Genomic DNA, 22,651 nt, shown 5'->3' with positions numbered 1-22,651 from the left:
TGGCACTGAGCCTTCTCCTGTTGTGGTGCATGGGATCTCTAGTTGTGGCACTGGGCTTAGTGGCCCCAAGGCATGTGGGATCCTAGTTCCCAAACCAGGGATTGAACCCACATCCCCATGTTGAGAGATAAAATCTTAACCACTGAACCACCAGGGAAGTCCTTAGCCCCAGGTTCTTGAAGGAAATGGGGACAAGAGGCTGGAAGAAAAAGCAAGTAGCAAGTAGCCGTGGACAGGACATTCTCCTTGAGTTTTTCTGTCAGCCCATCTGGCCTCTCCCCACATTGCCACTCTAAAGGATCTGGATCTTCCTGCCCCTCACTTCCAGGACATGGCACTGCAACCCCACCCTGCTTCAACTCTGCCGCCTCTTCTCAGAGCTGCTGGCCCAGGAGCCCCGCTCAGACCCTCCCCATCTCTGCTGGGAGTTGCCCTCATCTTCCAGACTTCCTCCTCAGCCTCCTCCTCAGTCCGACCTGCTTTCACTGCTAAGTCCTTTTCTGTCTGTTCTTGCCGATTTCCCTTTCTTTTTCTACATCTCCCTCATTGCCCTTGGCTCCCTTTTTTTAAATTTTATTTTATTTTTAAACTTTACAATATTGTATTAGTTTTGCCAAATATTGAAATGAATCCGCCACAGGTATACCTGTGTTCCCCATCCTGAACCCTCCTCCCTTCCCCCTCCCCATACCCTCCCTCTGGGTCGTCCCAGTGCACCAGCCCCAAGTATCCAGCATCATGCATTGAACCTGGACTGGCGACTCGTTTCATACATGATATTATACATGTTTTTCTGTTTCATTTCTCTCCACTGCCGGTAGCTTCTATACATCTGGTACACAATAGTCGCTCAATAAATATTGGTGAATGTCTGTGTTTTTTTTTTTTTTGATCTGTGTAACTCTCCTCTGTCTCACATTGTGCAGATCTTTTTTCTTACGCATGTTCTCATCCTGCATTTATTTTTGGCTCCAGGCCCTGTTTTTTAGATGAATCTCAGGGATGCCACGTCAACCCTCTTCATCTGGGCTGGACCGTCAGCTCAGACAAATGGAGTTGATATATGGAGAATGTCCATTTTCTGACCTCATTTTTCTCCATCTGTAAAATGAAGGTTGGGGTATTTTCCATTGCTGTTTGTAATTGTCCACACGCTCATTCTCCATATAGGACTGCACACGCCTGCCACTGGCCTCGGGCATGGCCACAGGACGTGCTCTGGCCCACAGAATGTGAGCACACATATTTAAGCATTTGTTTCAAGAGCCAGAATAGATGTCTGCCCAATCTCCCATTCATTCCCTCTGCCACAAAAACCAAACGTCTCAAGCTAGGGCTCCCTGTCAGCCACAGTTGCAGAATGAGAAGACAGAAGATCTGAGCCACCACAACTGCGGCTGCTTACATAGACCGTGCATGAGAAATAGGGCACTGTGGGTCAGTCACTGAGATTCAGGATGATCTGTCCATAGAAAAGTAAGCAAACGCTGACATCTCAAGAATTGGATGCCACAAGGGCTAAGGTGTTTCCAGCTCTGATACTTCAACCAAACTATCATACTATAGCTTTGAGCAAAAACCTAGCCAAGTGCTTTCCTGTGCATGACCTCAGTTCAATGTGACAATTTTAACTTTATTTCCATTTTGCAAGTGTCCTAACAAGCAGTTCAGAGGTGAAGGTTTATCCAAATCTCTACAGCTGGCATGAGGCACAGTCTAAACTTGAAACCAGACATACTGACACCACCCTCTGCTCATACTCCTTCCCTGCTCTGCACCCCTGCATGCTATGGGAGACAGACCGTATTTCCTTCAGGATGGAAGCCATGCCTTATTCTCCCAACCTTCCCATAAGCCCAGAGATCCTGCAGGCTTTTAGTGAATCTTTGTTGTTGAGGCAAGTCATGGACAAACTTCAAGGTTCATGTGATGTACATTTCTTAAAAACAACCAAAAAAAAAAAGGATTTGTGATTTTTAAAATTTCAAGAAAAATGTTTTCTGGGGGAAAATGTGATTCATGAGGCATAGAACACATACAAAAATGTACTTGAGATGTTTGTACTTCCAAACTTCATCTTGTCTTGGCAACATATAGAAGCTTGAAGATCTCAACTCACAGACAGGATAGTAAGGCTGGGAAGAGAACGGGGCCCGCACAAGGTCACGGAGCATGTGCGCAGCAGCGCCAGGACAGCCAAGTCCCAGGCCAGGGTTCTTTGTGTGGCTCAGAGGGTAAGGCATCTGCCTGCAATGCAGGAGACCTGGGTTCGATCCCTGGGTGGGGAAGAGCCCCTGGAGAAGGAAATGGCAACCCACTCCAGTATTCTTGCCTGGAGAATCCCATGGACAGAGGAGCCTGGTGGGCTATAGTCCATGGGGTCGCCAAGAGTTAGACATGACTGAGCGACTTCACTTTCACTTTCAATAACACTGAGAAGAGAATGGGACCCGCACAAGGTCACGGAGCCTGTGAGCGGCAGCACCGGGACAGCCAAGTCCCAGGGCAGGGTTCCTTGTGCTATGTGTATCACATGGTCTTCCTACTACTCAATTTCCCTGCCATCTTTTAAAAAAATATTCCTCTTAGTCGAGATGTTTCCCCTTCTACTTTGCCTGCTCTCTGGAAGGCTTTGTGTTCTCCCATGCTGGTTGACCTGTGCATCCTTCATTAATGTTAAATAAAGTGAAAGTTGTTCAGTCATATCCAACTCTGTGATCCCATGGGCTCTCCAGGCCAGAATACTGGAGTGGGTTGCCATGCCCTCCCACAGGGGATCTTCCCAACCCAGGGATCGAACCCAGGTCTCCCACATTGCAGGTGGACTCTTTACCAGCTGAGCCACCATGTAAATAGCACAGCAATAATGCTTATTGTTGTAAGTTGAATTGTGCCCCCCGCCCCCCGCCAAAAAAAAAATGTTGGACTCTAAATCCCCAGTACCTCAGAACGTGACCTTATATGAATATTGGATACATACATAATCAAGTTATGATGATGTCATTAGGTGGACCTCAATCAATATAACCTCTATCCTTATAAAAAGGAGAAAATTTGCTTAATTATGTTGAATTGGTTCATGGTGCTTTTCAGGTCTACTATATCCTTCTACTTCCCTGCATATTCTGTCTACTAATTTTTGAGAGTTTGATACTGAAATTCCAACAAAAAGATCTTAATTTATCTGCTTAAAAAATTGTAATACACAGTGGAACTATATATAACTTTGTTCTGTATTTTTCAAGTCTCCTATAAATATGTTGTCATACTTTCATAATTTAAACAATTAAAAAAGGGGAAAAAAAGAAAATCTGGACATGGAGACAGACTTCTACCATGGAGAATACCATGAAGAATAGAGTCTTCCTGCCACCAGCCCAGGTGCCTTGACCAAAAGTTAGGGGAGAGGTCTGGATCAGATCCACATTGTGGTCTGCCCACATCTTGATCTCAGAGCTCTATCCTCCAAGACAGTGAGGCAACACATTTCAGTTGTTTAAGTCATTCAGGCTATGATGCACGGTGATAGCAGCCATGGGAAATGCACGCTTGTAAGCAGCAGAGTCTCCCCGCAGATGACAAGCTGACTACACGTCAGGCTCTGGCATAGGGGCTTCACGTGCTTCACCTCAGCTGATCCTCATGCAGCATCCGTGGGCAGGTACCTCCATCCTCACCCCACTGTTGATGACTAAACAGAAGAAGCAGAGAGAAGGAACATGCCCAAGTCCCAAGGCCAGTAAGTCAGCTCCAGTCCTTGGGGTCCCAGGTCTACAGTCCTTGCAGGGCAGTTACATTCTTTACACCTACATTTCCTCAAAAGTGTAACAGGAGTAATGACACCTATTGAATTAGGACGATCATAGGATTAAATGAGTTAATCTGGCAATGACTATAACACTGAAGTGAAGTGAAAGTCATTCAACTGTGTCCAACTCTTTGAGACCCCATCGGCTAACAGTCCACTGAATTCTCTAGGCCAGGATACTGGAGTGGGTAGCCTATCCCTTCTCCAGCAGATCGCCACGACCCAGGAATCGAACTGGGGTCTCCTGCATTGCAGGCAGATTTTTTTACCAACTGAGCTATCAGTGAAGCCCGACCTTAACACTAACCAAGCATTATAAAAGTGCTTGTTAGCATTATGATAAGATCTTTTGCTGTCTTGATTATTTTCTCATAAATTTTCTAGTTAGTTATTGTTTCTCTTAACATATGATCCCCAAAAGTAAACACAATATTTCAAGTCTAACTTAGAACCTTCTAAAACTTAGTTGTTTAGAAAACTAGTTTTTCAGGGATACAACTTACAGTGTAGGATCCACTTTTTTTAAATTTATTTATTTTAATTACAGGCTAATTGCTTTACAATATTGTATTGGTTTTGCCATACATCAACATGAATCTGCCACAGGTGTACACGTGTTCCCAATCCTGAACCCCCCTCTCACCTCCCTCCCCGTACCATCCCTCTATAATTGCAGAGTTGGCTTGTTCTGAGACCATGGTTGATTTTGTTAAAGACTTTTTTCTTTTTTTTCCATTTTTCCAGCAGATAGGATTTTCACTGTTGGGTTTAGTGGGTAAGGAAAGCACTGCATGATTGAATGAGTAAATCAATGGACTAAGGAATGCATCATATGCTGTGAGTGAGTAAACACAACAGTTGGGGAAATGATCAAAAGCCATTTTTTCACAGAAAGCTTTAAAAAGTATGATCCCCATATCACACGGATCCTTTAAACAAAGCTACTGATCGAGAATGGTAATAATTTCTTAGATTTATGTGGCAGTTTCTAATCCTTAAAGTATTTTCCTATGATTATTATTACATAGAATCATAGATCTAAGTTTGAAGGAACTACAATAGTCTTCTAATTTAACCATTATTTCTCTCAAAATCCTGACAGATAGGGCTTCGAGCCTTTGCTTGCATACTCCCAGAGTCAAGGAACTCACTACCTATGACTCAGTCCCCTCCATTTCTGGAGAACTCAGACACTTTGAAAGGTTGGTCCTCTGTAACCACACCACCCCCCCCACCAGTACCCAGCAGTACAAATCTCTGCTATTTTCTGTGGGCCGGTCCCTTTGAAAGAAACAAGTCCTCAAACGTCTTCCTTTTCACACATCAGATCAAATGTTTCCTTCATCCTTTTGCTCAAAACATTTTGGCAACAATATTCATTACTGTGGTCTCTACAGCTAACACTTTAATACGAGGTATCACTTTGTAAGCACTTACTAAATCTCGAGCCCTGAACCATGCAGAATCATGTCAAGGGCAAAGATTCTCTGCAGACAAGCTGGGATTCCAGCACTGGTGCTCACTGGTGAGGTGAACTTCAGCAAGTTACAAAATCTCACCGACTCCCAGGTTCCTCATCTGTAAATGAGGGACAAGAGCAGTGCCTATCTTATAGAAAGTGAACGCGGAAGTCGCTCAGTCGTGTCCGACTCTTTGTGACCCCATGGACTGTACAGTCCATGGAATTCTTCAGGCCAGAATACTGGAGTGGATAGCCTTTCCCTTCTCCAGGGGATCTTCCCAGCCCAGGGAGCGAACCCAGGTGTCCCTCATTGCAGGCGAATTCTTTACCTGCTGAGCCACAGGGGACAGCCCAGTCTTATACAGGGGCCAGAACAATTCAATGAATGATGCACGTGTTACTACATTGTGCCTGGCATCAAACTTTAAAAGTTGGGTCCTTTACAAGCTCTTGGTGAGGGTAGCCATTAGTTTTATTATGCAGAACCTTTGCATGCATGACCTTATTCAGTACTTTGAAAAAAAAATCTAAGAATTAGAAAATATTACCCCAGTTTTACAGATGAGTTTGACGTGGCCAAGGCCATAGAGAGATAACTGTTTAACCTTGGCATTGACACCCAAGTCATAACCCCTCTTAGTAACATGTTCATAGATTCCAAATAAGGTGGGGGTCTATGCACCAATTTGTCCATAATATTTTATACTTTAAGTCAGCAACTAATGCAGAGAGAAGAGAAAGGATGGTCTACAGGTAAAGGGCAGAGGACCCACCTCTACAAACGAAATATTGGCTTTGCCATTTAACCTTGACCAGCTCACACTGGTAGCTATTGATAAGTATTAGCAGTTCAGGATCCACATCTATGAAATAAACATAATAACAGTGTCCACCTTAGGATATGCTGTGAGGATTAAATTTAACAATGCATGTAAATCAAACATTACCTGGCATGTTGTAAGTTCTCAATAAATGCCAGGTATTGTGAATATTTCTCTAGATCAGATAGCAAGATAGCAGAGAAAACAAGACAAAATCCAACATCTCTTGTCTTACGTTAGAGTATTTTAAACACTTGCAACTGTAATAGTAGTAACCACTATTATTATGTGCCTATGATGTGCCAGATGGATATTGGGTACTATTTATATATGTTTCTTATGCTCTTCTCACTCATCCTGTGAGACTGGAAGGATCAGTTGTTTTATAAAGAAACTGAGGCTCAAAGAGGAGAGGGGAGTCCCCAGAGTAAAACCGTCAGGAAGCAGGAAGCAAGAAAGACAGTGTCTTCCAAACCTCTGCTCTATTCTCTGCATCCATCATTCTCCCTGCATGCCTGAGGCAGGCATGTGACTGCTCAGGGTAGCTGAAGCTAAAGCCGCAGACTAGATGAATGACCCCCTACTCTCGTCCTCTGCCCAGGCGTCCACCAAGTACCTCCTTGTTGCCTGACCCTTGGGATATTAATAGTCAGATGATGCAGCCTCCTGGGATAAAGCAGACGCTCAACAAGCCGGAAAGGGCATGCTGGTTCCACTCCAGCAGGCATGGATTGTCGCAGGTTCCAGTGACTGAGCTGGAGCTGGTTGCTCTGCATGGGTGGGCAGGATATTTATGCCCAAGTAAGTGGATGAAAAACACTGACGTGGACCGCCAGATTTCTCTGAGATGTGACTGGATGGTTTGGTCTCCTCCCAAACCATCTCAGACCTTCACTGGAGATAACGGCAGTGCAGAGCTGGACAGAGGGAGAGTCACAGTGTCCTCAACAGCCCTGTGACATGGGTTTGGAGTCTTGGAAAATCCTGGCCCCAACAGAGCCAGCAGGAGACCTGGGTTCGATCTCTGGGTTGGGAAGATCACCTGGAGAAGGAAATGGCAACCCACTCCAATATTCTTGCCTGGAGAATTCCATAGACAAGCTTGGTGGGCTACAGTCCATGGGGTCATAAAGAGTTGGAAATGACTAAGTAACTAACTTCCACTTTTCACTTTCAGCCTTAGGCAAGTCAGAGGAACTCACTTAGTCTCAAATTTTTCATCTGTGAAATGGGAGGGCAGAACCCAGCCACCAGGAATGACATTTTTATTTATTTATTCAGTCACTCATTTATTTATTAAGCTATGCTGGGTTTTAGTTGCAGCCTATGGGTCTTCCATCTTCCTTGAGGCACGTGGTATCTTTAGTTCCAGCAGAAATCTTAGCTGGGGCATGGAGAGTCCCTTCTGGAAGCAGCGAGTCTTAACCACTTGACTGTCAGGGAAGGCCCATGAATGCCATTTTAAATGTTTAGGATTTTTAAATTTTTTAAATTAAAAGAAGAAAAAACCTTTTTAAATTAAAAAGATGGGGAAGGTGGGAGTGGGGAGAAGCAAACACTGCTTTTTGTTTTTGCTGAATTATCTGTGGCCAGGATGGCAAGGACAGAATCTGAGCCACAGAGTCTGAGATGCCTGGATGGGGAGTCCTAGCTTGCATCTGGACCTCAGTGTATCCATCTGCAAAATGAATGGGTATAACATATCAGCTTGCCTCCATCATAAAAGTGTGTGTGCGTGTGCTAAGTTGCTTTAGTTGTGTCCAGCTCTTTACGAATGTAGCCTGGTGGGCTACAGTCCATGGGGATTCTCCACTCAAGAATACTGGAGTGGGTTGCCATGCCCTCCTCCAGGGGATCTTCCCGACTCAGGGATCGAACCCAAGTCTCTTAGGTCTCCTGCATTGGCAGGCAGGTTCTTTACCCCTAGTGCCACCTGGCAAGCCCAGATAATAAAAGTGTACCAAATAATAAAAGCTAATGCCCTTACATGCCAGGCTCCTCTGACACAAGTGCTCTGTTACACAGCATTAGCATAACCCTTATTTTTATAGATGACAAAACAGCGGGCAGAAGGGTTAAATACATTGCCCAATATCACCCAGAGTATCCATGGCAGAGTGGAATTTTACACCCAGGCACTGGACCTCAGGTACAAATGCATGTCACCTCCCTCTAGATAGAGGGCAGGGGTCTCTGAGGACATCCCCGCCCTGAGAGGCTGGGCTGCCATCAGCGGACGCCAAGGAGGCCCCTGTGTTCCTGGATGTGACTCTGTCTGCTGAGGGGTAAGGTGAGGATGGGAAAGATCAAAGTATTGGAGCCCTGAAGGGGAAAGAACCGGTGGGACCACAGGGTGGAAGGCCTAGGCCACCCCAGCTAGCAGGCAGGGAGGGTCTGGAGAGCACCAACCTCTGCACAACCTACTCCACCAGCCACATCCTTGATTGCAAGGAAATTCAAGAGAAATTTTGGGTCTTGGTGAATTCTTTCCAAGCTAAACTCACTGAGCAGAAAAAAAAAAAAAAAAAAAAACTAAGGATCACTGACAGTCTTTGGGGAGAGGTCTGATTTAGTATCATTAACACTGGGTGTGGAAACAGAGAAAGTCCATGCAAGACTAGTATTATCATTGGTATAATTCAGTCAAAGTCCCTGGGTTATGGGAGGACGTGGGTGAGTAAATGCTATGCTGAAACAGAAAATGCTTAATAAATGTGAATCCAAACCGAGTTTCACTCCCAGACATTCAAAGAAGAGTCGCGCCCTGTCCAGTCTTCTTCACATCAGATGGCACCCCAGCCTGCACGAGGTGCTCAGCAAGCACCTGAGAAGTGCCCACAAACTTGCAACCCAGCGTCAGCATGCAGGCACCCACTTGGCTTGGCATGTGGCTGCAACACTCGCTAAATATAAAAATGGGAAAAGTCTATCACACTCATTCCATGAATAACACAAAGGCCTTGATTTGTTCCTCCACGTGATGAGCATGCGTTAAGTCCAAATTTAACGTGGCTGTCTGGCTGGGGTATGTGCGTGTTTTTCCAAAAAGAGAAAACTTCCAAGCACTTACTCAGCCCTAATGAGAATGTCTCATGCACAGTAAGGGTTAAGAGGGGCCTGGAGCACGGAGACCATGACGAAAGGTCAGCTCCGCTCCATCGCAGGTTCTTGGTAAGTACCATTGACGACTGAATGAAAGGCAGAAAGGAAGGGCTGGCTCATAGCTCCATTCTGCTGAGTGACCTTAGGCCAACCACTTCACCTCTCTGAGCCCTACCTTCCTTACACGTAGGCTAGGAGTGACATTTCCTACACTTGTGCATCTGTGCTAAAGGTAAAAAGGAGAAAATACTGTACAGTGGCCTGAGGAGTGAAAAGCACCAGACTTGAGTTCAGTTGTAGCTATTATCTGATCTTTTCTAGAGCCAGTTAGACCCTGTACATTCTTCACTTTGATTCTTTTTTTCAATTTACTGTACAAAGCCATTAATTACAGCTTTTCAAATCATCGTTAATGTGAGTCTACATACATCATAGACTTACCATTCCAGTGATTTCTGCCCTGGCATCCTTCTTTAAGGAGGCAGCAGGCTCAGAGTTCCAGATCCTGAGCCCAACAGAGATGGGAGGCCACTTCACTTCTCTGTGTCCATAACTTCATCTCTAACATGGAGGTGGCATGCCTGACTTCTTGGTGAGAATGCAATGAAATAATGCCCATGAATGCTCCCAGTGCAGGGCTTGACACATGGTCAATAAATTCTTGCATTGAAAAAGGGAGTGTAGAGAATAGTTGAGTTTTTATAGCCAGACACATCACACTTGGGTTCAAATACCCAAGAGCAGCTCCATCTCTTCCTAGCTATGTGACTTTGGGTTAGTTTCTCTGCTCTCTGACTCAGTATTCACAAATATAAATGAGGGTAATGGGGCGGTGCAGTGGGGAGATGGTGTGTAATAGCCCTGGCTATGCAGAGTCCAGCTCCAGGGGCCATCATGCATGGTCTACACTGAAGAGGGTGTTGTGAGGGTTAAAACACACCAAGGGTGCTTGGGAAAGGGCAGCCCCACTCCAGTTTTGTTTGCTCAGTCATTCTTGGAAAGGCCAGTTGCGCTGGAGCACTGAACCTCAGCCCTCAGCCAGGCAGGCTGAGCACGCGGCAGATGTTAAACAGCTATTCCCAGAGATGTCAGCCAAAAGGCCAAGGAGCTGGAGACCCTTTATTTTCTCCTCTGAAGCACAATTAGCTTGTCACAGCTGACAGATGATGGACGAGTATGCATCAGTCCAAGTGACACCGTAGAATCCATCTGACCTTCTGTTTATCATTCTGACCTCTCGTACTTAGCCAGCTCCTTCACTCCACCTGCTGGCAATCCCTTGCCTCCCGGCATGGTCTCTCCACCTTGCCCTCCCCATCACCGCCCCCCCAACTCCCTGAAGCCCCCTCCTGGGTTCCTGCTCACTCACCATCACAGAAATGTGGAGAATATGCATCTGCTCCTCTACGATCTCCGAGGGCTCCTGGAGCGTGGGGGCGGTGGCCTGGGCCAGCTGCCCGGGGCTGCTCGTGGACACGTGGAAGTACAGGGTGCCGTTCTCCAGCCACTGCTGCTGCCAGCGGACCAGCGAGATGTCCGCAGCTGTGCCTGACATCTCTGCAAGACAAGAGGCAAGGCACTGGGTGAGCGGCGGGCCTGGCCTCGGCACGCCGGGCAGGAGAGGAGCCACACGCATTCGGGAGCTCCAAAGGCATCTACCCTGTGTTGGATGCCTTTCCCAGCACCAAATCTATGAGCCAGAGCCACTCTGCTTCACACCTGAAACTATCACAACGTGGTTAATTGACTATACGCCAATACAAAGGGAAAAGCTAAAAAAATCCATGAGCCAGAGATTGTCACTTCCATTTACAGGCCAGTTAGCTTGTAGCATGGCTATCCCAGAACAACAGAGTGGCAGAAGCAGGATTTGAACCCAGGTCTGCCCGGTGCCCCTTCCATAGCACCATGCATGATAGCAGAACTCATTCCACTCCAAAGGTGGAAACAAGCTAAGCAAGAGGTGGAGAAGGTGTGCACGTCCTTCTGAGACCATGGAACCATAAGCAGGTGAAGGAAGGGCCTGAATGGGAAGAGGGGGAGCTCAGAGTGTGAACTCTTCAGAAGCTCAGCTGGAAATGCTCATGGCAGAAACGCAGAACCTCAGAGCTGGGAAGGCCCAAAAGAACATTTGGCCCAGCTGAGGGGCTCAGGATCGTCCTCTACGGGAAAGGAGCTTAGCAAGTGGGTTGTTCTGAGCCATTTCTCCTGCTGCACTCAGCACAGCTCCACTCCCCTCCTCACACTGCGTAGGTAGTACTCTCAAACAAGGAAGTATGGGCACCAAGACTTCCATGGCTGAAAAATACTCGAAAACCCACTTCCCCACTCCAGTGATCTCATATAACCAACGGGAAGTTAGGACTTTCTAGTCACTTGTAAGGTCACCTAAATTGAACTTCCTAACTCTCGCTTCTAGGCTGTTTTTCCCTCTGAAGATGCTTTGAAAATAAGAAATTTCACTTTAGCAGTACTTCCATTCAGTGTAATTGTACCAACATAGCTTCTTGATAAGAAGGGCAAGGACATATGGTACCAAAAGCCTTCTTTCACTGGAGTCTACAATCCTTCCATCGTGTGGTCTACTAAAGGGAGATGTCCTTGAAAATATTTTGAAGGACAAGGCCAACCAGCATGTCCTGTGAATAGAGAGGAAGGGTGATGGGGTTCTTGGAGAATTACCAGATCTTTCTTCAAATCAGTTACTGTAGGAAAGATAAGCAATCAATCCATCCATAGATAAGTAGCCTTAATAGTGTATGAGGCTTGGACCTCTGGACCACGCTATGGAGCAGACCTAGAGACAGCATTGCCCTAGCCCCCAGAGGCTTCCTGTTCACACACACACACACACGTGAGCTTGAGGAGGACGTGTTAGACCTTCTTATCCAGCCAGCTCTCCCCAGTCCCTATGTCTGCTCACACTGAGCTAAAACCAGTCACCTTGAAGCAATGATACAATGATATCCGTTCACCAAATGCTACTGATTTATTCCTGCATCGTCCATCCCCCCGCCCCCATAGACTCTAACTCCTTCAGATTCACAATCAAAAGTCAGGGGAAGAGCATCTGCCACTTAATAAGTGCTATAAAAAGTTAACTATTAATATTTATTATCATTATTATTATTAATAGGGACAGGATCTAATTCACCCTTCAGCTGCTTTAAAAAAAAAAAAAAAAACACTTGAGACATTCTTGATTGCCTGCTTTCTCTCCCACTCCTCATCCAGCCCATCAGGAGATCTTTCAAAAGGCACCTGAAATGCAGCACTTCCCAGCTCCTCTACTGTACCACCTGAGCCAAGACACCCTCCTTTCTTGCCTGGCTTACTGCAAAGGCTTCTTCTTTAAAAAAAAAAAAAACTTTGTTTATTTATATATGTATTTTTGGCTGCACTGGCCTGTGTTGCTGTGCGTGGGCTTTCTCCAGTTGCGGCGAGCTGGGTTCACTCTCACGTTGCGGGGTGCAGGTTCCTTACTGAAGCGGCTTCTCTTGCTGCAGACCACGGGCTCTAGAGCACACGTGCTTCAGTGGTTGTGGCACAAGGACGAAGTTGCCCCATGACATGGGGGATCTTCCAGGACCAAGGATCGAACTGGTGGCCCCTGCACTGGCAGGCAGACGCTCAACCACTGGACCACCAGGGAAGTCCCGCAGGACTCTTGACTTGACTCTCTTCTTCCACCCTGGCCTGTCTATTCTCAACCAGAAGCCAGAGGAATCCTGCCACAGTCTGGGTCAGCTCACGTCACTCATCCACTCTAAACCAATAGCCTCCTACCTCATCCCAAGCAAGGGCAAAGCAGCTGATACAGAGTGAGTTACTCATCCAAGGGAAAACCTGCCTGGGGTTCCCTTGCTGCACTCAGAGTGGAGCAGAGCTGGAGAGGGTCCCAGGAGTGCATCGGCTCCTAGAACTGAGAACCGAAGGACCCCAGAGCTCGCCTTGCAGCCCCGGGGAGCAGACTGGAGGCACAGTGCCTCGTCTATGAGGCAGGTCTCTGCCCAGCACCTCCTCGCCCCCACCGCCAGCCTCAGCACCCGCGGACTTGGCAGCAGCTCCTCTGGCAGCCGGCCAGCTGGGCCAGGGCAACGTGAAGACACGATGGTGAATGGCCTTGCTTGGTGCCTTGCTCGTTTTTCTCTCAGTGCATCAGAGCCAGAACCAGATGTCCAGGGAACCCAAGGACTGGGCTTTACCTCTGGAAATTGCTGTCTCTCATTAAGCAGCTCAAGAAAGAGGATCTGCCTGCTGTTGGCTGGGTGGGCACTTACTGCACTCAGAGTCCCTGAAATGGCACCGGCAGGGAGCCCTGGGGGCAGCCACATCAGGCCAACACAGCCAGGTACAGAAGGAAGCAGAGGCAGTGTTGGGAAAGGCTTGCTGAAATCTGCACCTCTTACTCCTGGGGCTCATCTGGCCCGTGCCTGAAAGCCCATCACTAAAGCAGCTCGCCATCCCCATGTTCAGACTAGAACACAAGGGTCACATGGGGTTAGGCGCTTGTTTACGGTCACTGGTGAACTGATACCCAGCTGGACCCAGTGGACTGCCAGTCCATGTCAGTTTCTACTGTGCCACTTGTTCTTACAGCACCTTCCTTCTCCTTGACTAAATTAGCCCAAGGACCAAAACTAGACTGAGCTCTTTGTTTGCTACGGCGATGAGTGCACAGTCAGCAGACAGCAAACATTAAACGATGATAACAGTGTGTGAAACACAGTAAATACTGAATCACAGAGAAGGGCTCCGGCCGTACGCTATTACAAAGAAGAAAAAACTGCTGTTGGGCGGGGACAAGGGGCATGAAACCTCGGAGGGAAAACTGCCTTAGCGGAAGCAGAAGGTCTCAGTCATCCGTTCTCACGTTCATTTATTCACATGTTTCTTTGCTTAGTCATTCGACACACCTTACTGAGGACCTGCTCGATGGCAGGTGGCTTAGCAGCCTAGAATCTGGAGTGAAATGAGGCACAGGTTTGCCTTCAGGACACTCACAGTCCTTTAACAGCAGGAACTGTGACGCCGCCCTATGTCACCGCCCACGCACGTGCACATTCTCCTTTTAATGTGGCCTGGGAACCACGCAGTATCCTGTGCCACCGCCTACATCACTCCCTCAGCATGCTCGCCAGCCCTCAGGGCTTAAAACTGCTCCTCTTCCGTAGTGCATATGCACTTTCGGTCACGTCTCTCTAGAACTCTCCACCCAAACCTCGGAAGCTGCCTTCCTTCCAGTCTTTATCTCTCAGTCCAACCAGCACCTACTCAGAGAGGCCATGCTGCTCTTACCTCTTTGTGACGCCGTGGACTACACAGTCCATGGGATTCTCCAGGCCAGAATACTAGAGTGGGTAGCCATTCCCTTCACCAGAGGATCTTCCCAACCCAGGGATTGAACCCACATCACCTGCATTGCAGGTGGATTCTTTACCAGCTAAGCTACCAGGGAAGCCCCTTACCTAAAGTACTCCTCTTCAAAACTACAATTTGAAAACATCCATGTACCCCTATGTTCATAGGAGCTCTATTCACAAAAGCCAAGACACGGAAGCAACATCAGTTCAGTTCAGTCGCTCAGTCGTGTCTGACTCTTTGCGACCCCATGAATTGCAGCACGCCAGGACTCCCTGTCCATCACCAACTCCAGGAATTCACTCAAACTCACGTCCATCGAGTCGGTGATGCCATCCAGCCATCTCATCCTCTGTCGTCCCCTTCTCCTCCTGCCTCCAGTCCCTCCCAGCATCAGAGTCTTTTCCAGTGAGTCAACTCTTCGCATGAGGTGGCCCAAGTACTGGAGTTTCAGCTTTAGCATCATTCCTTCCAAAGAACACCCAGGACTGAAGCAACATAAATGTCCATTAATAGATGAATGGATAAAGAAGATGTGGTATATGTATACACAATGGAATATTACTTAGCCATTCAAAGAAGAAAATAATGCCATGTGCAAAAATACGGATAAACCTAGAGATCATACTAAGTAAGGCAGACAAAGACAAATATCATATGATATCGCTTATATGTGGAATATAAAAAAAGGTCCAAATGAATTTTTTTTAATAGGACAGAAGGAGATCCACATATATAGAAAACAAACTTATGGTTACCAAAGGGGAAAAGTGAGGGGAGGGATAAATTAGGAGTTTGGGATTAACATACACACACTACCATATACAAAAAAAGATAAATAACAAGGACCTACTGTATAGCACAGGGAACTATACCCAGCAGTCTGTAATAACCTATAAGGGAAGAGAGTCCGAAAATGTGTGTATAAACCTGAATCACTATGCTGTAGGCCTGGAACTAACTCTACGCTGTAAATCAACTATACTTCAATGTTTTAAAGAAGATGATAAATTACTGCTCTCCATATACATCCACTCTCCACTATATCACCTTTACACACACTTTCCATGGAACTTATTACTATTAGAAATTTAGTCCATGTGTTTCCTTCAACATGCATTTAATACTTGTCTCTCCAGGATGCCTGGAACCTTATATGTCTTATTCCTGTCATATTTTCAAGTACTTGAGCATATGTAAGAGCTCAATAAAAATCAGATTGCTGATAATGAACACACATACATATACATACACTCATACACATATCCATAATAAGGTGATGAAAGTCGTGTCCAGTCTCACAAGGAAATTAAAAAGAAAGTAAAGGTCCATTGGGACTTGATCGTGGGACGGGACTCTCCTAGCTTTGAGACCAAGACCGTCTTCAAAATGTAGTGACAGGAGCGTTGCGGAGGACAGGTATCTTGGTAGCCCTGGAAGGACAGGAAGAGGCAGAGAGAGGGGCTGGGTGGCTGCTGTCTCAGGGCGGCGAAGCCAAATGCACAAGGAGGCAGGCAGAAGAATGTCAGGCTGGGAATGTGGTTCAGACACAGTTAAGGGCACTGAATGTTTGGCAACAGGGTATACAGTCTTTTAGCATGCAGCAGGCAATCAGTGGAGTGGACTTGATCTGAGAGCTGGTCCTGAGTCCATTAAAAACGGGTCAAAGAAACAGTAGCATAACTGAGGCTCGTTCTTGAAATTCCCTGCTGATTGATTTTCCAATTGCATTTTCCCTCTCCTCTTCCCCTGCTCCCTCCATATAAACATTTCATTGAAGTCTTCAAGTCATATTACAATCAAACTTAAAGCAAAAGGGGGACTAAACGCATTTGGTCGGGAACCAAGACGATTCCCATAAAGGCAGATTATGCTGACATGATGAATATAAAATGAAACAGCAGATATTAAAGTAGGAGAATGGTGCACCATGCCTTCCGGCGGTAGACTGACTCCAATGCCTGCCTCCCTCCCAGCCCAGCGAGCTTAGTTTTATATTGGAATCATAAAGAAACCCAGGGATTGCCTCTTCACCTTTCACTGTTCTCCCCACATGGGCTACAACTCGTGAAATATTCAACAGGCTCAAATCCCCTCTACCACCCGATAAAGCCAAGTGAGAGGATCAGCCTTCATCAGTGATTCTGGAAAGACCTCTATCCTGTCTCAGCAGCCACAGATGCCTTTCAGCCTCCTGGAAAAGAAATAAAAAAATCCCGAAGGCGTGTTGTGGTTTTAATTGGCTTGTTCTTCCTAATCTATGGCACTCATTGTATTTTTATTTAATTCCTGAAGGTCATTATGAAAATAAGCAGCTCTTCTGATCACCAGCCATCTTGGTAACATCTCCCAAGTGGCTAACTAACCGGTCCTCAGATTCCACAGCACCAGCTGACCCTCCAGCAGATTATTCACAAAAGGCCAGAGAGCGCTTCTGATGAGTTTGCAAATGGTCTCTGTCTCGCTGGGGAGCAGGGTGATTGGGGGGGGGGGAGGGGGGCCAGACATTATGTGGGATGAACTCACTGCCTAGGCAGAGAGAACTGGGGAAGGTAGGGACACTGACTTCACGCACCCCTGCAATTAGCTGTTCCAGCCTCCATGGGCGGTCACTTCTCTGCAGTGAGACCTGCTGACTGGGCTTGGGAAGCAGACCTCAAGTACATGCCCCTCACTGTCATCTCTACAATGTCAGTCTCTATATTGTCACCTCTATGGTGGCTGCCTTATTGCCAACCTTTATCTAATCTCTCCTGTGGACTGCTTCAGGTGGCTCTGGGCCAGTCAGGGTCTCATCTGAAAAGAGCAGAAACATAAGCTGATCAAGATGTGTTTAATAATGTGATCATTTACAAAGGCTTTGCAAATGGCAAAGGAGGACCTGGGCCTCCCTGGTGGCTCAGTCAGTAAAGAATCTGCCTATGAATGCAGGAGACCTGGGGTTTGATCCCTAGGTTGGGAAGATCTCCTGGAGAAGGGAAATGGCCACCCACTCCAGTATTCTTGCCTGGAGAACTCCATGGGCAGAAGACCCTGGCGGACTACAGGCCAGGAGGTCACAGAGTCAGACACAACTTGGGGACTAACAGAACACTAGCATTCTCAGAGAAACAGAAGCAACAGAACATAAACAAACATGTCGAAAGAGACTCATTATGAAGGGCTGGCTCACATGATGATGGAGGCTAAGAAGTCCCACAGTGCACCATATTCCAGCTGAAGACCCAGGAGAGCCAGTGGTATGGCTCCAGGCGAAACCCAAAGGCTCGAGAACTAGGAGAGTCAGAGGTGTAAGTACCAGTCTGAGCTAAAGGCCTGAGAACCAAGACGAGTAACGGCAGAGGGCAGAAGATGGACGTCCTGGCTCAAGCCGAGGGCAAACCAGGCCTTCCGCCACCTTCTGGTTCTATTCAGCCCTGATGGGACTAGATGAGGCCCACCTGCACTCACAAAGGCTTTCTCCTTACTTAGTCCAACTATTTAAATGCTAATCTCTCCTAGAAACACCCTCAGAGACAAGCCCAGAAGTAATGTTTTGCCAGCACTGAAAATCCCTTAGCCCAGTCAAGTTGACAAATTAATCATCACAGGTAGGTTGAAGGTCAACCAATGATGAAGCTCCCCAGAGTTGGCAAAGCAAAGTGTTGTTACCATCCTAGGCCAGAGGGGGCAAAAGGAGGGTGGGTTATAAGACCCTAAAAGAGCCACAGCTGTAGGAAAGGGCCGCCAGGCAGCTGCTGCGACCTTCACGTAGCATAATCCAGGAAAATAACCCAAGTGCTGACAAGGCATGATCCAGCATGGAGGTCACGACTCAGCACTGAGGTCACCTACCTTCTAAAGTTAATCTCCTGCAAGTGCCTAAATATGGGCCAAGCTCACACAAACACTCAAGGGTGCTCCATACAGGTGGGCTCCCCAAGGTACACAGCAGGGAGGAAAAGCATGGGGAGTGGATCATATGGAGACTTTGGGCAAATGGAGACTTCCTAGCAACCCCAACTGGTATCCTTGCCCCCAGGCTTCCTTCCTTCCAGCCATCCCGCAAGTGGCTACCAAGATTATATGCCTAATTTGTAAATGTGCTCATGCCATTTCTTTGCCAAAAACCATCCAATGGCTCTTGATTCCCATCAGGAAGAAAACTAATTTCACCAGCCGGCCATCTGCATTTCTCCTCCGCCTTACCTTATTTCACACCTTTCTTTGCACTTATGTGTTAAATCTCATCAAATTCTTATGTGATCCTCCACATACACAATGTTGTTTCCTAATTCTACATCTTTGGGTAGCTTTTTCAGAGTTTGGGATAGCCTGTCCTACTGAACCCCATCCCTCACTCCAGAAGACTTCCTTGACCCCCATGGAACACCCTCTTTATGTTTCCATAAAGAGGAAATATTGCATGCTGCATAAGATCACAGACTGGAGACCAACTGCTTGATTTTGAATTCCAGTTGCCCCGTGTTCAAGTTGTACGTCTTTGGAGAAGCTTTATAGCTTCTTCAAGCTTCAACTATCAAATCTGAATAACATCAATTAGTACCTGCTTCATAGGGTTGTTGTGAGAATTCAATGAGATGATACAAATAAACAAGCTTTTAACATTAATCTTGATCCTCAGGGAGCATTCTGCAGTTCCATTTCTTACACATTACTTCATATATACTGCTCTAGCATCTTATTTTAACATGGCATTTATCTATGTTAAAATGATCTGTTTATACAGCTGACTTCTCTCGCTGGACTTTGGTACAAGGACACACAACAGCTACATGAGTGTCCGTGTGACCAACACAGTGGCCAAATATAAAGAAGAAGGTTAAGTCTTTGGTGAGCTGAACTGAGCTGCCCCATATCTGAATTCAGATGGACATTCCCAGAAGACAGAGAGAGGAAATGGCAACTCAGGATGTCAATGCCGGCTTAATTTCCAGGTAACTACTCTATAGAAATTTATTCAACATCTGGCTCAAGTTTAAGCACCCTGAAGAATGCAAATGAAGAGAAAGATAGACCTTTTAACTTTCAAGGGGCTTGCATTCTCATGGAAAGGCAGAGGAAGTTTATATAGAAAATATACAATCTTAAGATTCTGTTCAGGCATAAGTATATGCATATACAGCTGGAAAGAAGTACACTGGAACACCAAGAATGGGGGGATCAGAGGTGATTTTAATCGTTATGATTCATTTTTCTCTACGCTTTCTACATGGAGTATATATTACCTCTGTAGCAGATGCAAATACATGCTCGCTTTAAAATTCATTTACTCAACCAACCTTTTCTGAGATCTGGCATTGAGGAAGTCTATCCTCAGGAGCTCAGTCCAAGGAACAGAAAAAGCATGCTATGAGTAGCTATAAATCAAAGCAGGAAGCTTAGAGCAGAGGCTACGACTTGTGGCAGAATCCAGAAAGTATTCAGAGAGGAGTCTTACAGGATGGACAAAATTTCAACTGGTGCCCAGGGAACAGGGGGAGTTTAGGATGGAGGAGTGGCACAGAGACAAGAAGGTGGGAAGGCTGCACACATGCAGCGGGAGGATGCCCGTAGAACATGCAGAATCTTATCACTGCAGAGGACACACAGAGACTGACACAGCATTCTGTAGAGAGGAGAGTGAAAGGGGGGTTACTATCAGACTGATTATATTCTTTGCATCCAAAGATGGAGAAGCTGTATACAGTCAGTAAAAACAAGACCGGGAGCTGACTGTGGCTCAGATCATGGATCCTTATTGCCAAATTCAGACTTAAATTGAAGAAAGTACGGAAAACCACTAGACCATTCAGGTATGACCTAAATCAAATCCCTTATGATTATACAGTGGAAGTGAGAAATAGATTTAAGGGCCTAGATCTGATAGATAGAGTGCCTGATGAACTATGGACAGAGGTTCGTGACATTGTACAGGAGACAGGGATCAAGACCATCCCAATGGAAAAGAAATACAAAAAGGCTAAATAATTGTCTGAGGATGCCTTACAAATAGCTGAGGAAAGAAGAGAAGAAAAGGAGAAAAAGAAAGATATTCCCATCTGAATGCAGAGTTACAAAGAATAGCAAGGAGAGATAAGCACACCTTGCTCAGTGATCAGTGCAAAGAAATAGAGGAAAACAACAAAATGGGAAAGACTAGAGATCTCTTCAAGAAAATTAGAGATACCAAGGGAACATTTCATGCAAAGATAGGCTCGATAAAGGACAGAAATGGTATGGACCTAACAGAAGCAGAAGATATTAAGAAGAGGTGGCAAGAATACACTGGAGAACTGTACAAAAAAGAGCTTCAAGACACAGATAATCACAATGGTGTGATCACTGACCTAGAGCCAGACATCCTGGAATGTGAAGTCAAGTGGGCCTTAGAAAGCATCACTACGAACAAAGCTAGTGGAGGTGATGGAATTCCAGTTAAGCTATTTCACATCCTGAAAGATGATGCTGTGAAAGTGCTGCACTCAATATGCCAGCAAATTTGGAAAACTCAGCAGTGGCCACAGGACTGGAAAAGGTCAGTTTTCATTCCAATCCCAAAGAAAGGAAATTCCAAAGAATGCTAAACTACCGCACAATTGCACTCATCTCACGCGCCAGTAAAGTAATGCTCAAAATTCTCCAAGCCAGGTTTCAGCAATACATGAACTGTGAACTTCCAGATGTTCAAGCTGGTTTTAGAAAAGGCAGAGGAACCAGAGATCAAATTGCCAACATCCGCTGGATCATGGAAAAAGCAAGAGAGTTCCAGACAAACATCTATTTCTGCTTTATTGATTATGCCAAAGCCTTTGGCTATGCGGATCACAATAACCTGTGGAAAATTCTGAAAGAGATGGGAATACCAGACCACCTGATCTGCCTCTTGAGAAACCTGTATGCAGGTCAGGAAACAACAGTTAGAACTGGACATGGAACAACAGACTGGTTCCAAATAGGAAAAGGAGTTCGTCAAGGCTGTATATTGTTACCCTGCTTATTTAATTTATATGCAGAGTACATCATGAGAAATGCTGGGCTGGAAGAAGCACAAGCTGGAATCAAGATTGCTGGGAGAAATATCAATAACCTCAGATATGCAGAACCCTTATGGCAGAAAGTGAAGAGGAACTAAAAAGCCTCTTGATGAAAGTGAAAGAGGAGAGTGAAAAAGTTAGTTTAAAGCTCAACATTCAGAAAACAAAGATCATGGCATCCAGTCCCATCACTTCATGGGAAATAGATGGGGAAACAGTGGAAACAGTGTCAGATTTTAATTTTGGGGGCTCCAAAATCACTGCAGATGGTGACTGCAGCCATGAAATTAAAAGACGCTTACTCCTTGGAAGGAAAGTTATGACCAAACTAGACAGCATATTCAAAAGCAGAGACATTACTTTGCCAACAAAGGTCTGTCTAGTCAAGACTATGGTTTTTCCAGTAGTCATGTATGGATGTGAGAGTTGGACTGTGAAGAAAGCTGAGCACCAAAGAATTGATGCTTTTGAACTGTGGTGTTGGAGAAGACTCTTGAGAGTCCCTTGGACTGCAAGGAGGTCCAACCAGTCCATCCTAAAGGACATCAGTCCAGGGTGTTCATTGGAAGGACTGATGCTGAAGCTGAAACTCCAATTCTTTGGCCACCTCATGCAAAGAGCTGACTCATTGGAAAAGACTCTGATGCTGGGAGGGATTGGGGGCAGGAGGAGAAGGGGACGACAGAGGATGAGATGGCTGGATGGCATCACCGACTCAATGGACATGAGTTTGGGTGAACTCCAGGAGTTGGTGATGGACAGGGAGGCCTGGCATGCTGCATTTCACGGGGTTGCAAAGAGTCGGACATGACTGAGTGACTGAACTGAACTGAAGCTAAACCTATGGGCATCTCCCAGCAGAATAAAAAGTGTTGGATCCCACTTGGAACACCTTTATGCAATCAAACTAAGTTCTAGTTTAGAGCCTAATGAAGCTCTTCAAGTGCTATAAATTAAAAGGGATGGATGAATGGATGGAAGCATGGATGGGTAAATAGATGGATGTATGGTGGATACATGAGTGGGTGGTTGGATGGATGGATATATTCCAATATTTTTTACTTCATCAATAATCACACAG

At 46.0% G+C, this 22,651-nt stretch overlaps 1 protein-coding gene across 3 annotated transcripts in view; it reads right to left on the bottom strand.

Moving 5' to 3' along the window:
* Positions 1 to 22,651, bottom strand: part of ASTN2 (astrotactin 2) — a 1,044,864-nt gene that overhangs the window by 887,228 nt on the left and 134,985 nt on the right. For all 3 annotated transcript variants that reach the window (XM_070375013.1, XM_070375014.1, XM_070375012.1), the window contains exon 2: positions 10,563 to 10,750. In XM_070375013.1, coding sequence (XP_070231114.1) covers positions 10,563 to 10,750 — 188 coding nt within the window. The remainder of the gene's footprint in view (positions 1 to 10,562; positions 10,751 to 22,651) is intronic.

Source organism: Bos mutus, chromosome 8 (assembly GCF_027580195.1).
Source record: "Bos mutus isolate GX-2022 chromosome 8, NWIPB_WYAK_1.1, whole genome shotgun sequence".
Taxonomy (NCBI): domain Eukaryota; kingdom Metazoa; phylum Chordata; class Mammalia; order Artiodactyla; family Bovidae; genus Bos; species Bos mutus.
The sequence above is the reverse complement of the archived record's forward strand: the minus strand, read 5'-3'. Positions and strand labels throughout refer to the sequence as shown.